Below are 22884 nucleotides of genomic sequence, written 5' to 3'. Positions count from 1 at the left end.
TGGACCTAACAGAACATCACATTTCATCTAATAGCTGCAGAATAAATATTCTTCTCTTGAGTACAGTGAACATTATCTGGGATAGACCATATATTAAGCCACAAAACAAATCTTAAGAAATTTTAAAAAGTTGAAATCATATCAAGTAACTTCTCATACCACAATGGAATAAAACTAGAAATCAGTAACAAAAGGAACTTTGGAAACTGTATAAACACATGGAAATTAAACAACATGCTCCTGAATGACGAAAGGATAGATGAAGAAATTAAGAAGGAAATTAAAAAATTTATTGAAACAAATGAAAATGGAAACACAACATACCTAAACCTATGGATTACAGCAAAAGCAGCACTAACAGGGAAGTTTAAAGAAATAAATGCCTGCATCATAAAATAGAAAGCTGTATAGCCAAAACAGTACTGAACAAAAAGAACAAAGCTGGAGGCATCACACTACTAGACCTCAAAATTTAATCAAAACAGCATGGCATTGGCATCAAAACAGACACATAGACCAATGGAACAAAATACAGAACACAGAAATAAATCCATGTATTTACAGACAACTGACTTTTGGTAAAGGTGCCAAAAGCGTACACTGGGAAAATGGGCAGTTTCATCAATAGATGATGCTGGGAAAACTGAATACCCACATATGCAGAAGAGTTAAACTAGACTCCTGTCTCATCATATACAAAAATCAACTAAAAGTGGACTAAAGACTTAAGTGTAAGACCTGAAACTATAAAACTATAAGAAAACCTAGGAGAAATGGTTCCAGACATTGGTTGGGGCTAAGGTTTTACAAAAATAGACAAATGGGACTATATCAAACTAAAAAGCTTCTGTACAACAAAGGAAACAATCAATAGAGTGAAGAAACAGCCCATAGAATGGGAGAAAATGTTTACAAATTATTCATATGATAAGGGATGAATATCCAGAATATATGAGGAATTCAAACAACTGAACAAAAGAAAAAAAATCTGATTCAAAAATGGACAAAAGTTCTGTATAGACATTTCTCAAAACAGACATACAAATGACCAATGAATATATTTTAAAAAGTTCTATTTCACTAATCAGCAGAGAAATGCAGTTTCACTAATCATCAGAGAAATGTAATTCCAAACCATATGAGATCTTATTTCACCTGAGTTAGAATTACTATTTCCAAAAAGAAAAAAAACAAACAAACAACAAATGCTGCCAAGTACATATACAAAAGGGAACTTATGCACTGCTGGTGGGAATGTAAAATAGTACAGCAATTATGAAAAACAGTATGGAGGTTTCTTAACAACTAAACGTAGAATTACCATACGATCCTGGAATCCCACTACTGGGTATTTATCCAAAGGAAGGGAAATCAGTATATGGAAAACATATCTGCACTTCCGTGTTTATTGCAGCACCATTCACAATAGCCAAGATAAATGCAATCAACCTAAATGTTCATCAACAGATGAATGGATAAAGAAAATGTGGCATATATACACAATGGAATACTATGCAGCTATAAAAATGAAATTCTATCCTTCATAGGAACATGGATGAGCCTGGAGAACATTATGTTAAGTGAAATGTCAGACACACAGAGATAAATACCAGATGTTCTTACTCATATGTGGGAGCTGAAAAAATTCAGCACATAGAAGTAGAGTAGAATTATGGTTATTAAAGGTTGGGAAAGGTAGACAGGAGAGAAGCATAGGGAGAGTTTTGTTAATGGATACACAATTACATTAGGAAGAATAAGTTCTAGTGTTCCATATCACTGCAGGTTGAATATAGTTAGCAATTATTTGTAGTATATGTTCAAAACGCTAGAGGAGAGGATTTTGAATGTTCCCGTTACATACAAATGATAAATGTTTTAGGTGATGGATATCCTAATCACTCTGATTTGATCATTACACATTGTATTGATGTATTGATATGTCGCTGTGTACCCCATAAATATGTACAATTATGTGTCAACTAAAAATGAAAGAAAAAATGGTGCAATTATATCCAGCTACCACTCCAAAATACTTGGAGGCTTAAAGGAAAAACAGTAACAACAATAAAAAAAAATGATTGGACAAAGTAAATTTCATTCCGTAAAAATTCAAAGGTATATATGGCAAAGTTCTGAATTTCTTACAGAACTATGCTCAGCTTAATTCTGGGAAAAGTCAAAATGAGGAGAATCACGAAGAACAAGAGGTTTAAACTAATGGCTTATATATAAGAAATAGACTTCTTAGAAGATCCAGGTCTTCAAGTCAGCTTCTGTACTGTAAAATAAAGAATGCTTTACATGTTGTACGGAGAACAAAAGGCTTCTTGTTTTACATTATTTTCTTCCACAATGTATTATCATTATGACTAAAGGATAATGTGGATGTACTAATACTACCCCTGCCACCAGTAAACATAACTTTCCATATGTTTATTATTTTTGATTTTATTATAATCATTGTTATAGTCAAACACCTTTTACATTGAGTCATATATTTTAGGCTCCTTGCCTTGACCATTGACCAAATGATACCATTTAAATGATATATTTTTAGTAAAAATATGTGTAATTTTGATGTCTATCCATTTAGATTTTTCTATGGTAAAACATTATTCTATTGTTAGCCATGCAAAGCAAAGTCGTACATATGACTATATTAAATGTCTTTGTTCTTCTCTAGGAATTGGCTATGCTATGTCAGTCTTAGGTCCTGCTGTTGGCTATGTGTTGGGAGGACAGCTGCTAACCATGTACATTGATGTTGCTATGGGACAAAGGCAAGAGAGTATTTATTTTTCTTTTACTTAAATTTATTTTATTTTAATAATGCTAACATCATAGACAGAATATTTTTACAGTACTTCCCCAGTACAGTATGAGGGATTTTTCAGGAAGCAAAACTGAATACACATTAATTCTTATAAAATGCCTAATTTTGGCTGCATTGCTCCATGCATCAATGCCATACCATCTTAGTGTAATAATGTATTTACTCATAAATAAAGATTTTCAATGGAGTCAGTTGATGAAATTTTTAAAAATACATACGTAGGATGCCTTGCATTTTCAAAAACAAGAATTCAATACAAATAAGTCATGTTTTCCATAGATGTATTTGAGGGGCAGATAGCCTGAAGTGTCTCAAGAATCTATGATTCTCAGAATAAGCCCTATAGTAGCTCTGATAATGTCAGAGACATCCAGGTTTGTCACTTTATCCAACAATGAAGGAACTTAATAAGTAATATTTATTTATCCTATACTATGTTCCATACAAATGATTTTTTTTGTGTTCACTTATTTCACAAGCTATCTTTGGCCGAGACATGAAGTATATGTTTTTGACTCCAAAACTTCCCTCTTAACTGTTGAGTTACCTTTTGTTTTTCCTGAATATAGAATTTAGTACCCTTTGGTGAGGCCGTATTTTTTCATTTTGCCCCTGAGAATATAACTGCACAATCCTTTGTATGACCATGAATAATAAAATGTAGTCATGGGTATGTGATTGGTTCTCTGAGCCTTTTTAGTCCTAGGTTAATCTTTAAAATATAAAAAGGTGTGCAGAAAAAGCTCTTGAAGCAGAGAGTCAGAGTTTTAAGAAAGGAAATTTTAATTTCAGTGGAAAATTGCATGAGTTGTAGGAGTGGTATGTTTTCTGAAAGGGCCTATTGATATTAAAATATGAGAAGCATTATAAAAAACTGTTAATCACTTGAAGAATAATTTTACATTTAAAGAAATGCCATAGTTGAAGCACAGTGCATGAGCTTTTAACATAGATCAGCGATTTTCTGTGAGATATATTTAATTTAATACAACAGTGGAGAAAACTTAGCGAACGTTAAAGAATGTTCAGAAATTCTGTGTATCTTTTCAAATATTTTCATACTTATATTTACTATTAAATATTTTAAACTTTTATGTCATATTTGTCATTTTAAAATACTTTGTAACCATTATTCTTATAACTCTCATTTATACCTGTTACCTGTTTTCTGATTCATCATAATGGCTCCATTAAAATTTTGGATATTCTAATAATATTGTACTATATGCACCAGTAGTATAAAGTATATGATTCTCATAACTGAGTTTTAATTAATAAGGTAGAGTTGACTTTTACCTCTTGTTTTTATATCATGTAGTCCTGATGTCACTGAGGATGATCCACGATGGTTGGGAGCTTGGTGGATTGGATTTCTTATATGTTGGATCTTTGCTTGGTCGTTGATAATACCTTTTTCTTGCTTTCCAAAACATTTACCAGGTAAACGTGTTTTCTTTCAAACAGGAGAGTTTTATTCTAATTCTAAGCCATGTGTTGTTTTCTATATAATTAATAAGAACTGTAGATTCACCCTGTTTGTTTTATAGAATCTCAACTTCTGCCTATGCAAACTTTTGAATATCTATCTTCATTTTAGGAAACATTGGGTAGCAATCTTAATATTCATGAGTTTTCTATATTTCCAATTAATAATCAATAAAGCTGTATGCATATTCACCTCCTTACTACTTGTTCAATTTGTTTCTTAGGTTTTATCTGGAATCCTACTTTATGTGTAGGGTGTGATATCTCTTTTTTTTTTAGAGACAGTGTCTTGCTCTGTCACCGGGGCTGGAGTGCAGTGATGTGATCATAGCTCATTGCAACCTTGAACTCCTGGGCTCAAGTGATCATTGCTTTAGCCTCCTGAGTAGCTAGGACTACAGGCACATGTTGTGATGCCTGGCAAACTTTAAAAAAAATTTTGTGGAGATGGGGTCTTGCTATGTTGCCTAGGCTGATCTTGAACTCCTGGCCTCAAGCTATGCTCCTTCTTCGGCCTCCCAAAGCTCTGGGATTATAGGCGTGAGCCACTGTGCCTGGCCTACAATATCCTTTAAACTGTTAGTTTGTATTCAGTAGTCAATAATTTCAATCTGCCTTAAGTCATTCATGTTAATTATTTATAGTATATTCAATTATCACCAAAGTCATGCTATACTATACTCATTTTTTACCATATTATAATACTAGCCACTCTGTCCAAAAAGAAAAGGTTAATAGAAAAGAATATCCATTTTTTTCTCTATGAGATCTTGCTTCTGTATAATTGTATAGTTAAAATACATATCTGTAGAAGTATTTTTCTCTAGGTTGAAGGCATTTAGTTGTTTCTATTGTTATTTGCAACAAAATAGATGATTAACTTTTGGAAATTGGCAAAAAAGTGGGAAGACTAGAAGTAAGTAGACTCCATCTCTTTCTGATTGATTTTTCTGGGCCATTCAATTTATAATTCCATATATTGACTGTTTTCTCAGATTTATTCACAGTACCATTATTAAAAATCAAAGGGACATGGTAATAGATGGGAAATATTTCATCTGCTAAGCATGTTAGAACTAACGAAAGTAAAAGAAAAAAGCTACAAATGTGCTTTTGTAAAAGATAAAAAAGGGAATCATTTGAAAGGAATAAAAAATTTTAAGAGATTTTAATTGAAGAGGTTAGATATGAGATTAGAGTAAAATTGTCTCATTTTAATGTTTAGACTGGTTGGAACTTCCTGAGTGGTAATGAATACTAGCTCTTGGGACAGCCTGATTACTTAGATATTTGTACAATTTTGTTGACAAAGAAAGGAACTGACCTCTTATGGTATGGAATTTATATACTTGTGGAAGTGACTGTCAATTAAAAAGTAAGCATTTTTTTTTTTTTTAATGAAGAATGAAGTGACAAAGCAAGTGCATTTACTACTTTTTTAGGTACAGCAAAAATTCAAGCTGGAAAAACTTCCCAGGCTCATCAGAATAAGAGTATTTCCTTGCAACATGCAGATGAGAATTTTGGAAAAAATATTAAAGATTTTCCAGCTGCACTGAAGGTAAAATAAAACTGTTTTTTCTCTCTCTGTCTCTGACACACACACACACACACACACACACTCTCACACATAAATCATAGGTACATGTATGTAGATGTGTGTATTTATTATATACATGCATAAATAACCCCACTTGCATGAATACACACACATAAACACAGACACATATATACACACACACAAATCTTTTCATAATGCATTCTTGTTTGCTTGCTTGCTACAATTCTAGCTCTTATAAACTATTCTTCAGATTTAGTTTTATTGTCCTTTGAGCAAATGAAAATTATTCTGGAGCAGAATGGTTGAAAGAGGGTGAGTTACCTTCTTAGCAATATCAATATTCAGTGGTTTTTCATTAGCATTACAGCCATTATTCTATAACATTTCCCTTGTGTAATGGATTCATCAATTATCACTGAATTGTTAATGATGTGTTGGAGAATGCCCAACTGATATTTCTCCCTTGTGAAAAAGGTGGCGGTTAGTGGTAACTTGGTGTGAAGCCAAGAAACAAGTGTTAGAGTTTATTCGGTTGTACTTAGCAGAAAGCATTCTTTCTATTTAGCATCATAAAAGCTTTATTCATAAGGGAGTTTATAATTTTACCTTTTCAAGATGTGATATTATTTGCTTTTCATTACTTTTTTTCCTTCTTGTCAAATGAAAGGCTTAAAATGTTTTTATTTGTCCACTCAGCCCGCCTTTCAACTCTGCCACAATACATGAACATTCTTGTGTTTTGCTGAGATTGTTCATAAGTTGTAATTCCAATTACTATTATTTTCTTTTATAGTAGGTCTGTTCTATTTCATATATCTCCATTTAATTTATTTTATAAATTCCAATTTATATTATGATCAAGTTTCATTGCTCAACATTGCTTTTTTTTATCCTTATGGCCTCTTGCAGATCTCCATTTTGACTGAGATCTCTATAGACTCAGGATTGTATTGCTGGTTTTCTTTGGATGGGATACCACACAAATATCCTTGAATGTCTGAATGATATTTCTATCTGGATCAATACTTTTGGATCATTCCCCTATAATTCCAACAGTCTGTGGATATTGTTTGCTCTTTTCTATTTAAATATGTTGCATTTGAGAAGTTTCTTGTTAATGTGATTCTGACTTATTTCTATAAGTTTGTAAATTTTTCATTTATCCTTGATTTTAGTAATGCCTAAATATGTCTTTTTACATTAAGTCTTTCTAGGAATCTATTATCTTTTGCAATCTGAAGACTTAAGTATTTTCTTCTTCTTCTACTACTATTACTACTACTATTTTAAATTATTGCATGTTTTCATCCAGGTACTTTTCTCTCTTTGTCACTTCTGTTATCCTTATGTTGTAAGTTATCTGGCTCTAACTTCTAAATCTCTTATCTTGCCTCTTTGTCACTCCTCTGTGTGTGTGTTTTGCTTAGGTTTATGAAGCATTTCTTTGCATTTAATATTCCAGAACTATAATTCTGTTTTCATTTTTGTGCTTAAATTTATTAAAACAATGAATCTCTACACTCTCCTCTGTAGATAGATAAGATTCTGAGAGGTTTAGCAATACAGACACCTATTAAAGTTGCTTAGCCCTGTATCTATCTAAGATTCGTAATTACTAGTCCTTTAATCATGGAACAATGCTACGAGTTTGGTACTTAGAGAACATTCTTATCTGTGCTCACAGTCTTAAGTTCTTTGTTTATTGGACATAGGAATTCAAAACAATGAATCAAATAGGGAGTAAATTTATAGTGTGGATATCTACAGTAACACTTGGGAAGGGAACCTGTCCAAGCAGGCTTTTACTTTCTTTTCCTGGTCCCTTGAATGTGATAAAGTCATAAGTACAATATTGATGAATCAATCATCTGTCAACTCTCTAGGTGCTCCATATACACAATTTTTTCATAATAGTGTATGTAAATCTATTAATCATAGTTTTATTTTTGTGCTGGAGAAAATGCTAAAATTTTACAAATGATTATATTGTGTTTATTAAAAATTTTGCTATTCCATCATGGTAACTTTCTAGTGCTGTACTTTTCAGTACAATCATAGTTATTCATTTGTTGAACTCTACTTTTTTTCTTCAGAATTTGGTGAAGAATACTGTCTTTATATGTTTAGTTTTATCAACTTCTTCAGAAGCTTTAATTACTACTGGGTTTGCTACATTTTTACCTAAATTTATAGAAAATCAATTTGGATTGTCATCCAGCTTTGCAGCTACCCTTGGAGGTAAAGCATTTTCTTTGTTCTAATTTAATCTAATAATTTTACCTTACATTAAAATTTTATTAGATAATATAATTTGGGATATACTACTCCTTAAAATTTATATTTAATGCTGATAAGTTTCTGATTTTCAGACATATTGTATGAACTTGAGAGAAACAAAGGGTATACAAGGCTAAAGAGAATATATATTAATCTTAATGTTCACTATATTAATTTTAGTAATTCCTCATTTAATGGAATTAAGTCATTTATGCATATAATTCTTTTATCAGAGGAATACTTTTATATGTTAAAACTATATTAGTGCTTGTTTTTGATGTTTTCCAGATGTTATTATAAGTTACTGAGTGTATGTATGTGTTTTCTCACTGTCTGTGTCTTCTTTCCTCATTAGGGGCTGTTTTAATTCCTGGAGCTGCTCTTGGTCAGATTTTAGGTGGTTTCCTTGTTTCAAAATTCAAAATGACATGTAAAAATACGATGAAGTTTGCATTGTTCTCATCTGGAGTTGCATTTATGCTGAGTTTTGTATTTCTTTATGCCAACTGTGAAAATGAGCCATTTGCTGGTGTGTCTGAATTATATAATGGGTAAATATATTTCAATATCTTTTGATATTAATATCAGAATAACAAATGCATGCATTTCCAAGTATATATGCTTCCTTAAATAAAATGGTGAGGAATTAGCTTTTTTTTTTTTTTTTAAATTAGAAGGCTTTTTTTCTATGTAAGAACATGTAGAGTCTTTTTTGTATAAATTTGTGGGGTACATGTGTAATTTTGTTACATGGATATATTGTGGAGTGGTGAAATCAAGGGCTTTTTAGAGTATCAGTAACATACATTGTACCTATTAATTTCTCATCATCCACCCTCCTCCCATCTTCCACCCTTCTGAGTCTCCATTGTCTATCATTCCACACTCTATGCCCAAGTGTACGCATTATTTAGCTTCCACTTATAAGTGAAAACCTGGTATTTGTCTATGTGTTACTTTTCCACTTAAAGTAATGACCTCCAGTTCCATCCATGCTGTTGAAAGACAGGATTTTATTTTTTTTATAGCTGAATAAGATTTCATTGTACATAAAAACCACATTTTCTTTAGTCATTCACTGATGGATACTTAGGTTGATTCCCTATCTTTGCTGCGATAAACATACGACTGCAGGTAATTTTTTGATGTAATGATTTTTTTATCTTTAGGTAGATACACAGTAGTGGGATCTCTGGATCAAATGGTAGCTCTATTTTTTGTTCTTTGGGAAATCTCCATACTGTTTTCCATATAGGTGGCACTAATTTACATTCCCATCAACAATGTATAAGCGTTACCTCGGCTCCACATTCTTGTCAACATCTGTTATTTTTGTCTTTTTAATTATAGCCATTCTGATTTATGTAAGATGATATCTCATTGTGGTTTTAATTTGCATTTATCTGATGATTAGTATTGTTGAACATTTTTTCATATACCTATTGGCCGTTTGTATGTCTTATCTTGAAAAATGACTTTTCATGTCCTTTGCCCACTGTTTAATGGCATTATTTGGGGTTTTTGTTGTTATTGAATTATCTGAGTTCCTTGTAAATTCTGGATATTAGTCCCCTGTCAGATGCGTAATTTGAAAATATTTTCTCCCTTTCTCCAGGTTGCCTGTTCACTCCTAAAATTATTTCTTTTGGCTATTCAGAAGCTTTTTAGTTAAGTCCCTTTTGTCTATTTTTGTTTTTGTTGCCTATGATTTTAAGGTCTCAGTCATGAATTCTTTGCCTAGACCAATGTCCACAAGAGTTTTCCTTAGGTTTTCTTTCAGTATTTTTAAAGTTTCAGGTCTTACATTCAAGTCTTTAATCCATCTTGAGTTGATTTTTGTATATGGTGAGAGATAGGAGTACAGTTTCATTCTTCTGCATATGGCAGTCCTAATATTTCAGCACCATTTATTGAAAAGGATGTCTTTTCCCCAGTGTATGTTCTTGTAGACTTTGTCAGTGTTCAATTGGCTGTAAATACATGGCTTTATTTCTGGGTTCTCTATTCTGTTCAATTGATCTATGTGTCTATTTTTATACCAGTACCATAGTGTGTTGGTTAGTATAGCCTTGTAGTATAATTTGAAGTCAGGTAATGTTACGCTTCCAACTTTGTTCTTTTTGTCCACTATTGCTTTGGTTATTTGGGCTCTTTTTTGGTTCCATATGAATTTTAGTATTGTTTTTTCTAATTCGGTGAAAAATGACATTGGCATTTTGATAGCAATTGCATTGAATCTTCAGATTCCTTTTGGCAGTGTGGTCATTTTAAGGATATTAATTTTGCTGATCTATAGCATGGAGTGTGTTTCCATTTGTTTGTGCCATCTTCAGTTCAAACTTTCATCAGTGTTTTGTAGTTTTCGTTGTAAAGATCTTTCAATTCCCTGTTTAAATATATTCCTAGGTATTTTATTTTATTTTTAGCTATTGTAAATAGGATTGTCTGCTTGATTTGATTATCAGCTAGATTATTATTGCTGTATAGAAACACTACTGATTGTTGTACATTGATTTTAGTATCCTGAATTTTTACTGGATTGATTTATAAAATCTGAGTTTTTTGGTGTGGTCCTCAAGGTTTTCTAGATATAAGAGCATATCATCAGCAAACAGGGATAATTTGACTTCTGATTCTTTTGGATGCCCTTTATTTCTTTCTCTTGCTTGATTGCTCTGGCTAGGACTTTCAGTACTATGTTGAATAGGAGTGTTGAACGTGAGCATCTTTGTCTTGTTCCAGTTCTTAGCAGGAATGCTTTCAAGTTCTCCCTATTCAGTACGATGTTGGCTGTGGATTTGACATATATGGCTTTTATTATTTTGAGGTATGTTCCTCCTACACCTAGTTTGTTGAAGGTTTTTATCATTGAGGAATGCTGAATTTTATGAAATGCTTATTCTACATCTATTGAGATGATCATATGGGGTTTTTTTTGTGTGTATCAAATTTATTGATTTGCATGTGTTGAACCTTACATCCTTAGTATAAAACCCACTTGGTCATAATGTATTACCTTTTTGATATGCTATTGGATTCAGTTTGCTAATATTTTGTTGAAGATTTTTGTACCTGTTGATCAGATATATTGGTGAATAATTTTCTTTTTTGTTGTGTCCTTGTCTGGGTTTGTTAATCACGGTGATAGTGGCCTCATAGAATAAGTTAGGTAAAATTCCCTCCTTGATTTTTTGGAACATTTTGGGGAGGATTGGTATTAGTTCTTCTTTGTATTATCTGCTGAAATTCAACATTGACTCTATCTAGACCTGGGCTTTTTTGTTGTTGTTGGGGGATTTTTTGTTACTGATTCAATCTTATTGCTTGTTAATGGTCTGTTCAGGATTTCTGTCTCTTCCTGGCTCAATCTTCAGATGTTGTAAGTTTTTAGGAATTCATCCATTGCTCTAGGTTTTCTAGCTTGTGAGTGTTTAGTTGTTCATAATAGCTTCTGATGATTTTGTATTTCTTTGATAGCAGTTGTAAGGTCTCCTTTTTCATTTCTGATTTTGTTTATTTGTACCTTCTCTTGTCTTTTAGTCTAGCTAGTGTTTTATTAATTTTGTTTATTTTTTATGCAGAGCCACTTTTTATTTTATTGATTCTATGTAATTTCTTTTTTGGTCTCTTTCATTTAGTTCATCTCTGATCTGTGTTATTTCTTTTTTTCTTCTGGCTTTGAGTTTGGTTTGTATTTGTTTTTCTGGCTTCTTGAGGTGTTATGTAGGGTTATTAATTTGTGATCTTTCTATTGTTTTGATGTAGTTATTCAATACTATAAACTTTCTTCTTAGCACTGCATTTGCTGTGTGCCACAGATTTGGGTATGCTGTGTTTCTATTTTCATTTGTTTCAAAATTATTTTAATTTCCATCTTAATTTCAATAATCATTCAGGACCATGTTGCTTAATCTTTATACATTTGTGTAGTTTCTGAAGTTCCTCTTGGTATTGATTTCTAGTGTTATTACACTATGGTCTGAGAAGATGCTTGATATGATTTCAGTTTTTTAAAATTTGTTGAGACTTGTGGAGAATGTTCCATGTGTTGATGAGAAGAATGTCTGTTCTGTGGTTTTGGGGTAGAATGTTCTGTAATTGTTAGGTCCACTTTGTCTAAAGTCCAATTTAAGTTCAATGTTTCTTTGCTGATTTTCTGTCTTGATGTTCTGTCTAATGCTGTGGGTGGCATGTTGAAATCCCCACTATTATTGTATTTATATCTCTTCTTTGGGTCTAGCAATATTTCTTTTATGAATCTGGCTTCTCTGGTGATTGGTGTATATATATTTAGAATTATTATATCCTCTTGTTGAATTGAACCCTTTATGATTATATAATGATCTTCTTTGTCTTTTTCTTTTTTTTTTTTTTACTGTTTTTTATTTAAAGCCTGTTTTATATGATGTAAGTATAACTACTTCTGCTCACTTTTGGTTTCTGTTTTTTGGAATATCTCTTTCTACCCCTTTACTTTCAGTCTATATGTGTCTTTACAGGTAAGGTAAATGTCTTATTTGTAGTATATAGTTGGATCATGGTTTTTTTTTGTTTGTTTGTTTGTTTATTTGAAACAGAGTTTCACTCTGTTGCCCAGGCTAGAGTGCAATGGTGGGAACATACCTCACTGAAGCTTCAAACACCTCGGCTCAGGCTAGAGTGCAATGGTGGGAACATACCTCACTGAAGCTTCAAACACCTCGGCTCAAGTGATCCTCCCCCCTTAACCTCATGAGTAGCTGGGACTATACACCACCACACCTGGCTTATTTTTCTTACTTTTTGTAGAGATGAAGTCTTACTATGTTGCCCAGGTTGGTCTCAAACTCCTGTCCTCAAGTGGCCCTCACACCTAGGCCTCTCAACATACTGGGATTATAGGCATGAGCCACTACACCTGGCCAGATCATGTTTTCGTAATTCATTCTGCTAGTCTGTATCTTTTAAGTGGAGCATTTAATCCATTACATTCAGGGTTAATATTGATATGTGAGGTTTTTTTGTCTGTCTTTTTGTTGCTTTCTAGTTGTTTTATGAATTTTTTGTTTCTTTTTCTCTGTTTGTTTTTGTGGTTTGGTGGAATTCTGTTGTGTTGCCATTTGAGTCCTTTATCTTCCTCCTTTATGTGATTGTTTTGTAAGTCCTGTGAGTTTTATACTTTCGTATATTTCTGTAATGGTGAGTATTGACCTTTCATTTCCATGTTTAGGACTCCTTAAGGCAGGTCTAGTGGTGATGAATTCCCTTAGTGTTTTTAGTGTAAATAATTGATGTCTTCTTAAAAGTTGGGGATATCTATTCGAGAGCATTTAAGGAGCAACTATCATGTTTTAGGCACTATGCTTGGCTAAAGGATTACAAAGTTTAATACAACAGAATCTTTGCCTTTAAGTGATTATTTACATCCAAGAAGTTGTTCACATTATATGTTCCTACTGTCTTAAATTTTAAAAAAATGTAAATGATTTCCTATGATAAAATTCACTTATTAGGTCAGCTGAAAATAGTCTAGAAAAGAAATATAAAATAAAGCTAATCCTAGATAATACTAATCATTGTTGTATCTACTTAGACATTCGTGTTTATTGTAGATAAATAAATAAGTTTTTTGTTATTCTTACCTGTAGACATGGTTCTACCTATAACTGGATTGACCATTTTTCTTTTCCTTGTTTGTTTTTCTTTGAAATTATAAACTCTCGGTAGAGGAGCAGGCAAGAGGGTGTTATACAACAGTGTGTTTTATAGCTCACGGTGCTGTTTTAATTTTTTCATTACACATGTTTGAACCTTTTGAGGAAGGTGGTACTCCAGGTCAAGGACTCGATAATTTTGTACACTATGGCATTCAGATGATATAAATAAAATATACTTTGTTTGGGGAGGTTTGCCATCAGCAATTATCATGATTTGTAGTTGCTGTTCATGTGTCTGTCATTCTCTCACATTAATGTGAAGTTGAGCATTCTAAAACAGTGTTTAGTTAAGCTCCATTACATTTATTTGACATTTGTTAAATGCTTTCTTTGGCAGACCTTTATGGCAAAATCTCTGTTCCAAAGGAGAGATTGGAAAATAAAACAGTGAATGAATAATGAAAGAAGAGCTTTTCAATTTTATTTGATTAGAATCAGGAAAGGCTTCATGGCATAATAGCAGAATGGGGCTTAAGTATTCTTTAAGGATACAAAGATTTTTTGAGAGATACAAATTTGAGATGAGGGAAAGGCAGAAGGAACATGCTAAACTAAGGGTATAAATGCTATAAAAAATGAAGGGTAAGTTTAGGGACCAGTTTGAATGGAACTTAGATTTTGTGTCTGGAAATAGTAGAAATATATGTGGGAATGTTGAAAGGTTGGTAGAGGTAAGTTGTGCAGATCTGATTTTCACCCCTGTAAGCTTTACCCAAACCTAGCCAAAAATTCACTTTTTCTGAATGTTTCTTTTAGAAAAACAGAAAGTTCTGGATAGTTTAGCACACAGTTTATCACCCTGAGTAGCAAACAAAGTAGATGTGAATCCACTAGGTATTTTCTACCTTAACAAGAGTTGCTACCAGATGAGTTGTTCTTAGTGTAATCAGATAGCAAGGTAAGGGTGATGGTATTATTTTTGAGGTTCATGTAGGGGGTGGCCATGAAGATATATGAAGATCTGAGACATAGAGATAGTGTTAATGTACATACACATTTCTCAGTGATGAAAAAAACTGAAAGTGAGTATACACACACACACACACCCCTTCACCCATATTTATCTGTGTGCGTGTATATAGATATAAATAGAGAGTGAAATGTCACAAAGTAGGTGTGACATTGTCAGATCATTTTTTCCCTGTGGCTCCAAATTCTGAATTTTAGCTTCTATCTACCTCGCATATTAAAATGTTTATATCATGAAGAGCTTAGTCAAAATAGCCTCACCTAAGAAACATGTGTATAAGAAAAGGTACAGGCACACCTCAGAGGTATCATGGGTTTGGTTCCAGACCACCACAATAAAAGAAATATTGCAATAAAGCAAGTACACAAATGTATTGGTTTCCTGTTGCATATAGAAGTTATGTTTACACTACACTGTAGTCAATTAAGTGGGTAATATCAATGTATATATGTTAATAAAAATACTTTATTGCTAAAAATTGCTAATGATCATCTGAACCTTCAGCGAGTCATAATCTTTTTGCTGGTGGAGGATCTTGCGTGGATGTTGGTGGCTATTGACTGATCAGGGTGATAGTTTCTGAAGTTTAGGGTGGTTGTGGCCATTTCTTAAAATAAGACAGCAATGCAGTTTTCCACATCAATTGACTCTTACTTTCATGAAATATTTCTCTGTAGCCTGTGATTCTGTTTAATGGCATTTGACCCATGGTAGAACTTCTTTCAAATTGGAGTCAATCCTCTCAAACCATGCTGCTGCTTTATCAGCTAAGTTTATGAAATATTCTCAATCCTTTGTTGTCATTTCAACAATGATCACAGCCTCTTCCCAAGGGTTGATTCCATTTAAGACAACCACTTTCTTTTCTCATCCATAAGAAGCAACTCCTTATCTGTTAAAGTTTTATCATGAGATTGCAACATTTCAGTCACATGGCCAGGCTTCCCTTCTAATTTTAGTTCTCTCGTTATTTTCATCACATCTTTAGGTACTTCCTCCACCAACATCTTGAACACCTCAAATGACCATTGTGTTAGCAGGGATGAAAACAGCATTAATCTCCTGTACATCTACATCAGAACTCTTGGTGCCCAGGTGCATGGTCAATGAGCTGTAATATTTTGAAAGGAATCTTTTTTTCTGAGAAGTAGGTCTCACCAGTGGGCTTCAAATATTCAGTAAGCCAAAAATCTTCTCTTTTAATGTGCTGTCATCCAGGCTTTGTTGTTCATTCCTAGAGCACAGGCAGAGTAGATTTAGCATAGTTCTTCAAAGCCCTAGGATTTTTGGAATGGTGAATGAACATTGGCTTCAACTTCAAGTCACCAACCGTATTATTCCCTAACAAGATTGTCAACCTGTCTTTTGAAGCTTTGAAGCCAGGTGTTGATGTCTCCACCAGCTATGAAAATCCTACATGGCATCTTTTTCCAATAGAAGGCTGTTTTGTCTACATTGAAAACCTGTTGTTTAGTGTAGCCAGCTACATCAATTATCTTAGTGAGATCCTCTGAATAACTTGCTGCAGCTTCTACATCAACACTTAACTGCTTCACCTTGTACTTTTATGTTTGTTGTTGGCTTCTTTCCTTAAATGTCATGAACAAACTTCTGCCAGCTTCAAACTTTTCTTCTGAAGCTTCCTAACCACTCTCAGGCTGCGTAATAATGAAGAGAGTTTGAGCCTTGTTCTGCATTAGGCTTTGGCTAAGGGGAATGTTGTGGTTGGTTTGACCTTCTATATAGACCACTCAAACTTTTGCCACATCAGCAATAAGGATGTTTTGCTTTCTTATAATTCGTGTGTTCAGTGCAATAGAACTTTCAACTTCTTTCAAGAACATTTATTTTGCATTCACAACTTGACTAACTGGCACAAAAGGCCTGGCTATTGTCCTATCTTTCCTTTCATCATGCCTTCCTCACTAAGCTTAATCATTTCTAGTTTCTGTTTTAAAGTGAGAGATGTGCAATTCTTCCTTTCACTTGAACACTTAGAGGCCATTGTGTGGTTATTAGTTGGCTTAATTTCAATATTGTTGTGTCGCAGGGATTAGGGAGACCTGAAGAGAGGGAGTGAGACAAGGGCATGGCCATTCGGTGGAACAGTTAGAACACACACATTTATTGATTAAATTTGCTATCTCATAGGGGCATGGTTTGTGGCACACCAAAGCAATTTTAATAGTAACATCAAAGATCAGTGATCTCAGATCACCATAATTGATATGATAATACCAAACTATGAAATATTACAAGAATTGTCAAAATATGCCACAGAGACATGAAGTGAGCCATGCTGTTGGAAAAATGGCACTGACAGACTTGCTTGACACAGGTTTACCATGAACCTTCAATTTGTAAAAAATGCAATATTTGCGAAGTGCAATAAAGCACAGTGAAATAAAATGATATATGCCTGTATATTGAAAGAATAGACCAAGGGCCTCAAGAAATACCTTTTTAGGGACTGGGAGAAAGAAGAGGTTGTGAGGGTGTAGGGTTTCTAATAAAGTGTTGCAAAGAATTTTTGCCCTTTGCCACATAAGGACAGGTGAGTTAAAAAGAGATTTGGCAGCTCTGAATTAATGGATTAGGCTTGTTGATAAATTCATTTAAAGCCCTGTTCAATAGTATATCCAAAAAATCTTAAGATGAATAATATTATTTCAGGGGCTATTTTTCAATAATATTTTAAATTAATTTAATATTAAATCATTAATTGAGTTCAACACTAAATTCAACTGAATGGAGTTTATCTCAGTATATTTTTAGAAACCTATTAGTTTATAAAATTCTCTACTTTTTTATACTGCCTTGATAATCTGTAGAATCTTTGAGTCTTGGTAAACAGTGGTGGTAATGGTGATTTATATTTTACTTACAATCTCATAAAATATAAAATACCATAGTAAGTACAATATTTTTTCTATATCATCCTATAGCTAGAATTTCATTGATTGTATGAGATAGTACCTTAAAGGGGGATATATACAATATTTTTTCTATATCATCCTATAGCTAGAATTTCATTGATTGTATGAGATAGTACCTTAAAGGGGGATATCTATTAATATTTTGCAATAGTTTTAGAGCAATTTTAGCCTGTTATAGAGGCACAATTACAGAATATTTGGATTTAAGTAAGAAATTAATGTTTAAATTCTACTATTTGTGATAAATGTACATATAGGTATATATTCTTAAGTTATTAATTTTAAAATGTAAAATATATGAAATATTTTAAAAAATAATATATACCTATTAAGAAAATTTAATCAACTTCACAAGCATTTGCTATTTTCTGATTAATGTTTCCCACTTATACCATGAAATAAACATTTATATAATACATAGGCTAAAGTGACCAACCCTTGATGATAAGGAATATATGCTATATTTCTTTGTTTCTACTGTAGTTTGCATCATTCTGTCTTACACTTTGTATGTTCTCAGTAATTATTTATAAATAATATGAAAATTGTTCACTGGAAATCTAAATTTAAAAATTATCGTGTAAAGGCTATTCTAGAGTTGCAGTGAAAGTTTTTCTTTAGTTACCTTACTTCTACATTTATTTTGTAAACTCTTTGTAAATACAATCAGGTTTGATAAAGATAAATCTAGAAATAGTTTACTTCAATGTGCTCTTTGGTCACCCTTTCCTTCAGACTTTCTACCGATTTGTTTCTAGTTTGTTTTCTTTCTCTTTAATCTAATTCCTTCATGAAGTTCTTGTTTTCTACCTACTACTTAAATATCATCATTTTCCAACGTAGCAATGATTACCTTCTAATACTTAAATAAGTCAACTCATTTACTGTGTTTGACTATTGTTGCAGGAAAGTTAGTTTCATGGTGGCAGGGTTTTCCTTCCTTCCTTCCATCTGTCTGTCTCTCTCTCTACCCCTCTCTTTCTCATCTCTAGCTCTAGTTCTACCTCTTCTTTCTTTTAGATATATTTCCAGCCCTTTGAGTTGGCACATAATTGGAGTCCACTAGGTATTCATTAAATAAGTGGATTCCTAAGACTTCTGTACTCTTCTCCCTCTATACTCTGTGTGGCTGAATTTATCAACTCTCATGGTTTCGGCTACATTGCAAATGGATATTGAGATATGTAGCTCCAGGCCAAATTGCTTCACCAAATTTGAGGTTCTTAATCTCAGTATGTGTAAGTCATCATCTCTTGTCCAAACATGGCTCTCCTTTTCTCCTAAACACCAAGTTAGACAGTAGAAGTTACCCTTGACACTTCCATTCTTAACAGAGAGAGTCATCTTCAATCAGTCCAATCACCAAATCTTACCAATTCTACATCCAGAATTTTTCTTCATTCTATTTCCTGTAATCATACTCATATATATGTTCTATTTTAGTTGTCCTTTATATTGTCATCACCTATTGTCTAGGGTATTATAGCAGCTCCTCTTTCTTTACATTTATATTCTTTACAACTCCTATGATTATTTCTTTAAAACAGACTTCTGACATTGTCACTTTCCAGTCTAAAAATACTTTAATAATTACCTTTTGTCAATAGGTTAAAACTCATTGTTTTTAACAAGACCCATGAGACCCTCATTAATCTGGTCCCTGTCTCCTCTCCAGCTCCATTCCCTACCACTCTCTGCCTCAGACATCATTCGTGTTTCTCCATAGAGGATGCTGCTTCTCAACCCTATGCCTTTGTACCAGCTTTTTCTGAAATGCCTCTCCCCTTCCCCAATTGCCTGGCTAACTCTTAGCCTTTAAGACTAATCTCAGGCAGTAGCTCCTCTAGCCCCTCTTCTCTAAATTTCAGCTTGTGTTAGGTGTTCTTCCTTGGTGCTTCTAAAATTCACTATGCAGACACTTGTAACCACACTTAGTATATTAGTGTACAATTATCTGTGTTCATTTCTACTTCTAGACTGTGAAGTCTGAGAACAGAGACTATCTTACTTAGCTTTGTATTTCTGTTACCTATGAAGGGCCTAGCACTTGCTCAATATACATTGTTTGAATGAATGAATAAATGAGGGGTTAGGGAAGTGTCTTTGTATTAGGAAAGATGTTTGCTCTTAAGAGGCAGCATGAAACAACACTGGGCCTGGGAACAAGGAAAGTTGCATTTGGCAGGGAAAGAAATGTAACTTGATTGCTCTAGGCCTCAGTTTTCCCATTGATAATATATGAGTGTGTTCAACAACATGATTCTATTCATCCTTCCAGGTTTAAAATATTGCCTGCCTCCTGGACATATTTGGTAATATCTTGAGATATTGTGGTTGCCATAATTAAGGAGATTATTGCTGGTGTCTGGTGGGTGAAGGCCAGGAATGCTGCTAAACATCCTACAATCCACAGAACCAGCTCCCCGCAAGAGAGAATTATCTGGCATCAAATGAGAAACTCTGTTTTCTCTACTTACGCTGCTTTATCTTTCTTATCACTGACAGACATTATATTATATAACTCTTGTTTTCACTGCCTCTCCTCCACAAGAACTTAAGCTCTGTGTGCAAAGGAAGAAATTTTGTTTTATTCATTCAGTAATTATGTGTTGAGTGAGTGAATAAATGACTGAATGGCAAAATATAACAATGCTTCTGAACGGTTCATTAAAAGTTATGACATAGATAATTTACCCTTCTTTCATTGTTTATTTACAGGACAGGAGAACTGGGAAACTTGACAGCCCCTTGTAATGCCAATTGCAACTGTTTGCGCTCGTATTATTATCCTGTCTGTGGAGGAGATAGAGTCCAATATTTTTCTCCCTGCTTTGCAGGTTGTTTAAACTCAGTTTCAAAAAAGAAACCAAAGGTAACTTATGTCTGCTGTTTTACCCTTAATGTGGCAATGCATTTTCGTATTTATGAATGTCCATCTTGGTCCCTCTTCTGGAGTTATGCAATGACTTTCTTTTTTTTCTTCCTGCCTCACCTCCTCCATCAAGCAGCCCCTGACCTCTCCAGCTGAAAAAGACTCTTCTTCCTTCATACCTCATGTAATTTTGTTCAAAAGTCAATTTGGTAGTTGCTCACATACATCTTAATAACGTCACTTCTGTTGCAGTAGTGACGTATCATTTACCTTTTTACATTGGTTTACAGTCATCCCTCAGTATACATGAGGAATTAATTCCAGGACCCTCACCCATACCAAAATCCCCCACACTCAAGTCCTGCAGTTGGCCCTGTAGAACCCACAATCCACAACTCATGTAGATTAAAGGTCGGCCCTCTCTACAGGCAGGTTTCGCATGCTGCAAAGCTGTGTATTAAGTGGACCCAGGCAGTTGAAACCAATGTTCAAGGGTCAACTGTATTTTTCCTTAATGGTACTTAACTTTACATGTTTTTACTATGTACGGTGTATATAATTGAAACTTAATAAATATTTTATTTGATGTACAATGTATACATTCAAAAACACCCAAATCAATTTATTCTCAACTAGAAATTTACTATTAATTGTGGATCGGAATGCATATCAGTTTACCTAGGTGTTATTTATTTTTAATATAAATAGTTTAAGAGAATTAAATAGAATTTTATTGACTATATCTATAATCTAAAAATTTCATCTTAGCTAAACTGAAAGCCTTGGGAATAAATAATATTTAGATTACAAGTAGTATATAATATATTATGCATTAATAGATAATGTGATAACTTAAAAGGACCTGGGGGAAATATATACTATGGTATGAAAGACCACAATGAATAAGATATGTAAGAATTATATGATGCTCTTAAATATTTGAAATATGGGATAGTGAAATGACATTCCTTTTCCTATATAAAGATAAATTAAAGATTGCAAGAAAAGATTTCTGCATAAGTAATTAGACATGTCTATTTGTGACATGTCCAACCAGTCCATGTCACAATCCATTAATTCACAGGATTTTTTTTTCCTTGTGAACTGTTTCAGATAGGCAAAATACATTTATATTAATGTATTATAATAAACACCTATGCACGTTTGTTCACAGCAATGTAATATGAGTCTTATATTTCACACCAGCGACCTAAGCTACAAAAACAGACTTTGACTAACAGCTATATTGCAGGCAAATGTATACTTCTTTATGTAAGAGAGTTGTCATGTTTCATCAGGATAGAAAATAGTGTTCTAGGTTTCCCTTCTTAAGATTTTTAAAGGCTGAATTGCCTCATTATGTGATATGTCTGATTGTTTTGTATGTAATAGTCAATTTTGGAGGTGTCATCTGTATATTTGGTTTTCCTGAATCAGTGCCAGTGGTCCTAGAGTTGCTTTAGCACCAAAAAAAGTTTCTGGCCTTTGGAATAATGAAATTACCACATTTCTTTGACTTCCCTGGCTCTGCTCTGATTTTACTGGGCTTTAAATATATAAAAAGATTTATAGTAAGGATACAGTTGAGATGTAAAATACCTTTATAAAATAATTGTGGCTATTATAATAAACTTTTTAAGTAACTGAATTATTTTTCTACAAAGGTAATACTTGTGATTTTTAAATATGTTACTTTCCAACATTTTATATTATTAATATATATGCATATTTATGCATATATGCGTATATATGAGAGAATTATTTAATATGTTATTTATGTATAAAGTAAACTTAAGGATAATGAGGTGGTAACTTCTATTTTTTAATTGTTATAAAAACATTTTAAGAAAGATACAGTTTGCTTTTGGTAAAACAACTGAAAAGAGTTCAGAAAATTATAGTTCAGAGCTGAGAGTTAAATCAAAGACTCAATACCATTCACAAAAGCTACAGAGAAAATAAAATACCTTGAATATACTTAACCAAAAATCTCTGCAAGGGGAACTACAAAGCACTGAGGAAAGAAATTACAGAGAAGCCAAACAAATGGAAAAACATATCTTGCTCATGCATCAATAGCATCAACATTGTCAAAATGTCTATATTACCCGAAGTGATTTACAGTTTCAATGCAGTCCCCATCGAAATGCCAAAAATAATTATATGCTTCATTTGGAACCAGAAAAGAGCCCGAGTAGCCAAAGCAGTCTTAAGCAAAAAGAACAAACCTGAAGGCATCCCAATTACCAAA

At 33.2% G+C, this 22884-nt stretch overlaps 1 protein-coding gene across 1 annotated transcript in view; it reads left to right on the top strand.

Annotated features, from left to right (window-relative positions):
* SLCO4C1 (solute carrier organic anion transporter family member 4C1) overlaps positions 1-22884 on the top strand; it is a 62088-nt gene that overhangs the window by 27114 nt on the left and 12090 nt on the right. The window contains exons 4-9 of the mRNA XM_069492661.1: positions 2687-2783; positions 4155-4276; positions 5764-5882; positions 7976-8120; positions 8515-8710; positions 20480-20633. Coding sequence (XP_069348762.1) covers positions 2687-2783; positions 4155-4276; positions 5764-5882; positions 7976-8120; positions 8515-8710; positions 20480-20633 — 833 coding nt within the window. The remainder of the gene's footprint in view (positions 1-2686; positions 2784-4154; positions 4277-5763; positions 5883-7975; positions 8121-8514; positions 8711-20479; positions 20634-22884) is intronic.

The sequence above is a fragment of the Eulemur rufifrons genome, chromosome 17 (assembly GCF_041146395.1).
Source record: "Eulemur rufifrons isolate Redbay chromosome 17, OSU_ERuf_1, whole genome shotgun sequence".
Taxonomy (NCBI): Eukaryota; Metazoa; Chordata; class Mammalia; order Primates; family Lemuridae; genus Eulemur; species Eulemur rufifrons.
Note: the sequence above shows the minus strand (reverse complement) of the source record. Positions and strands in the feature narration are given on the sequence as shown.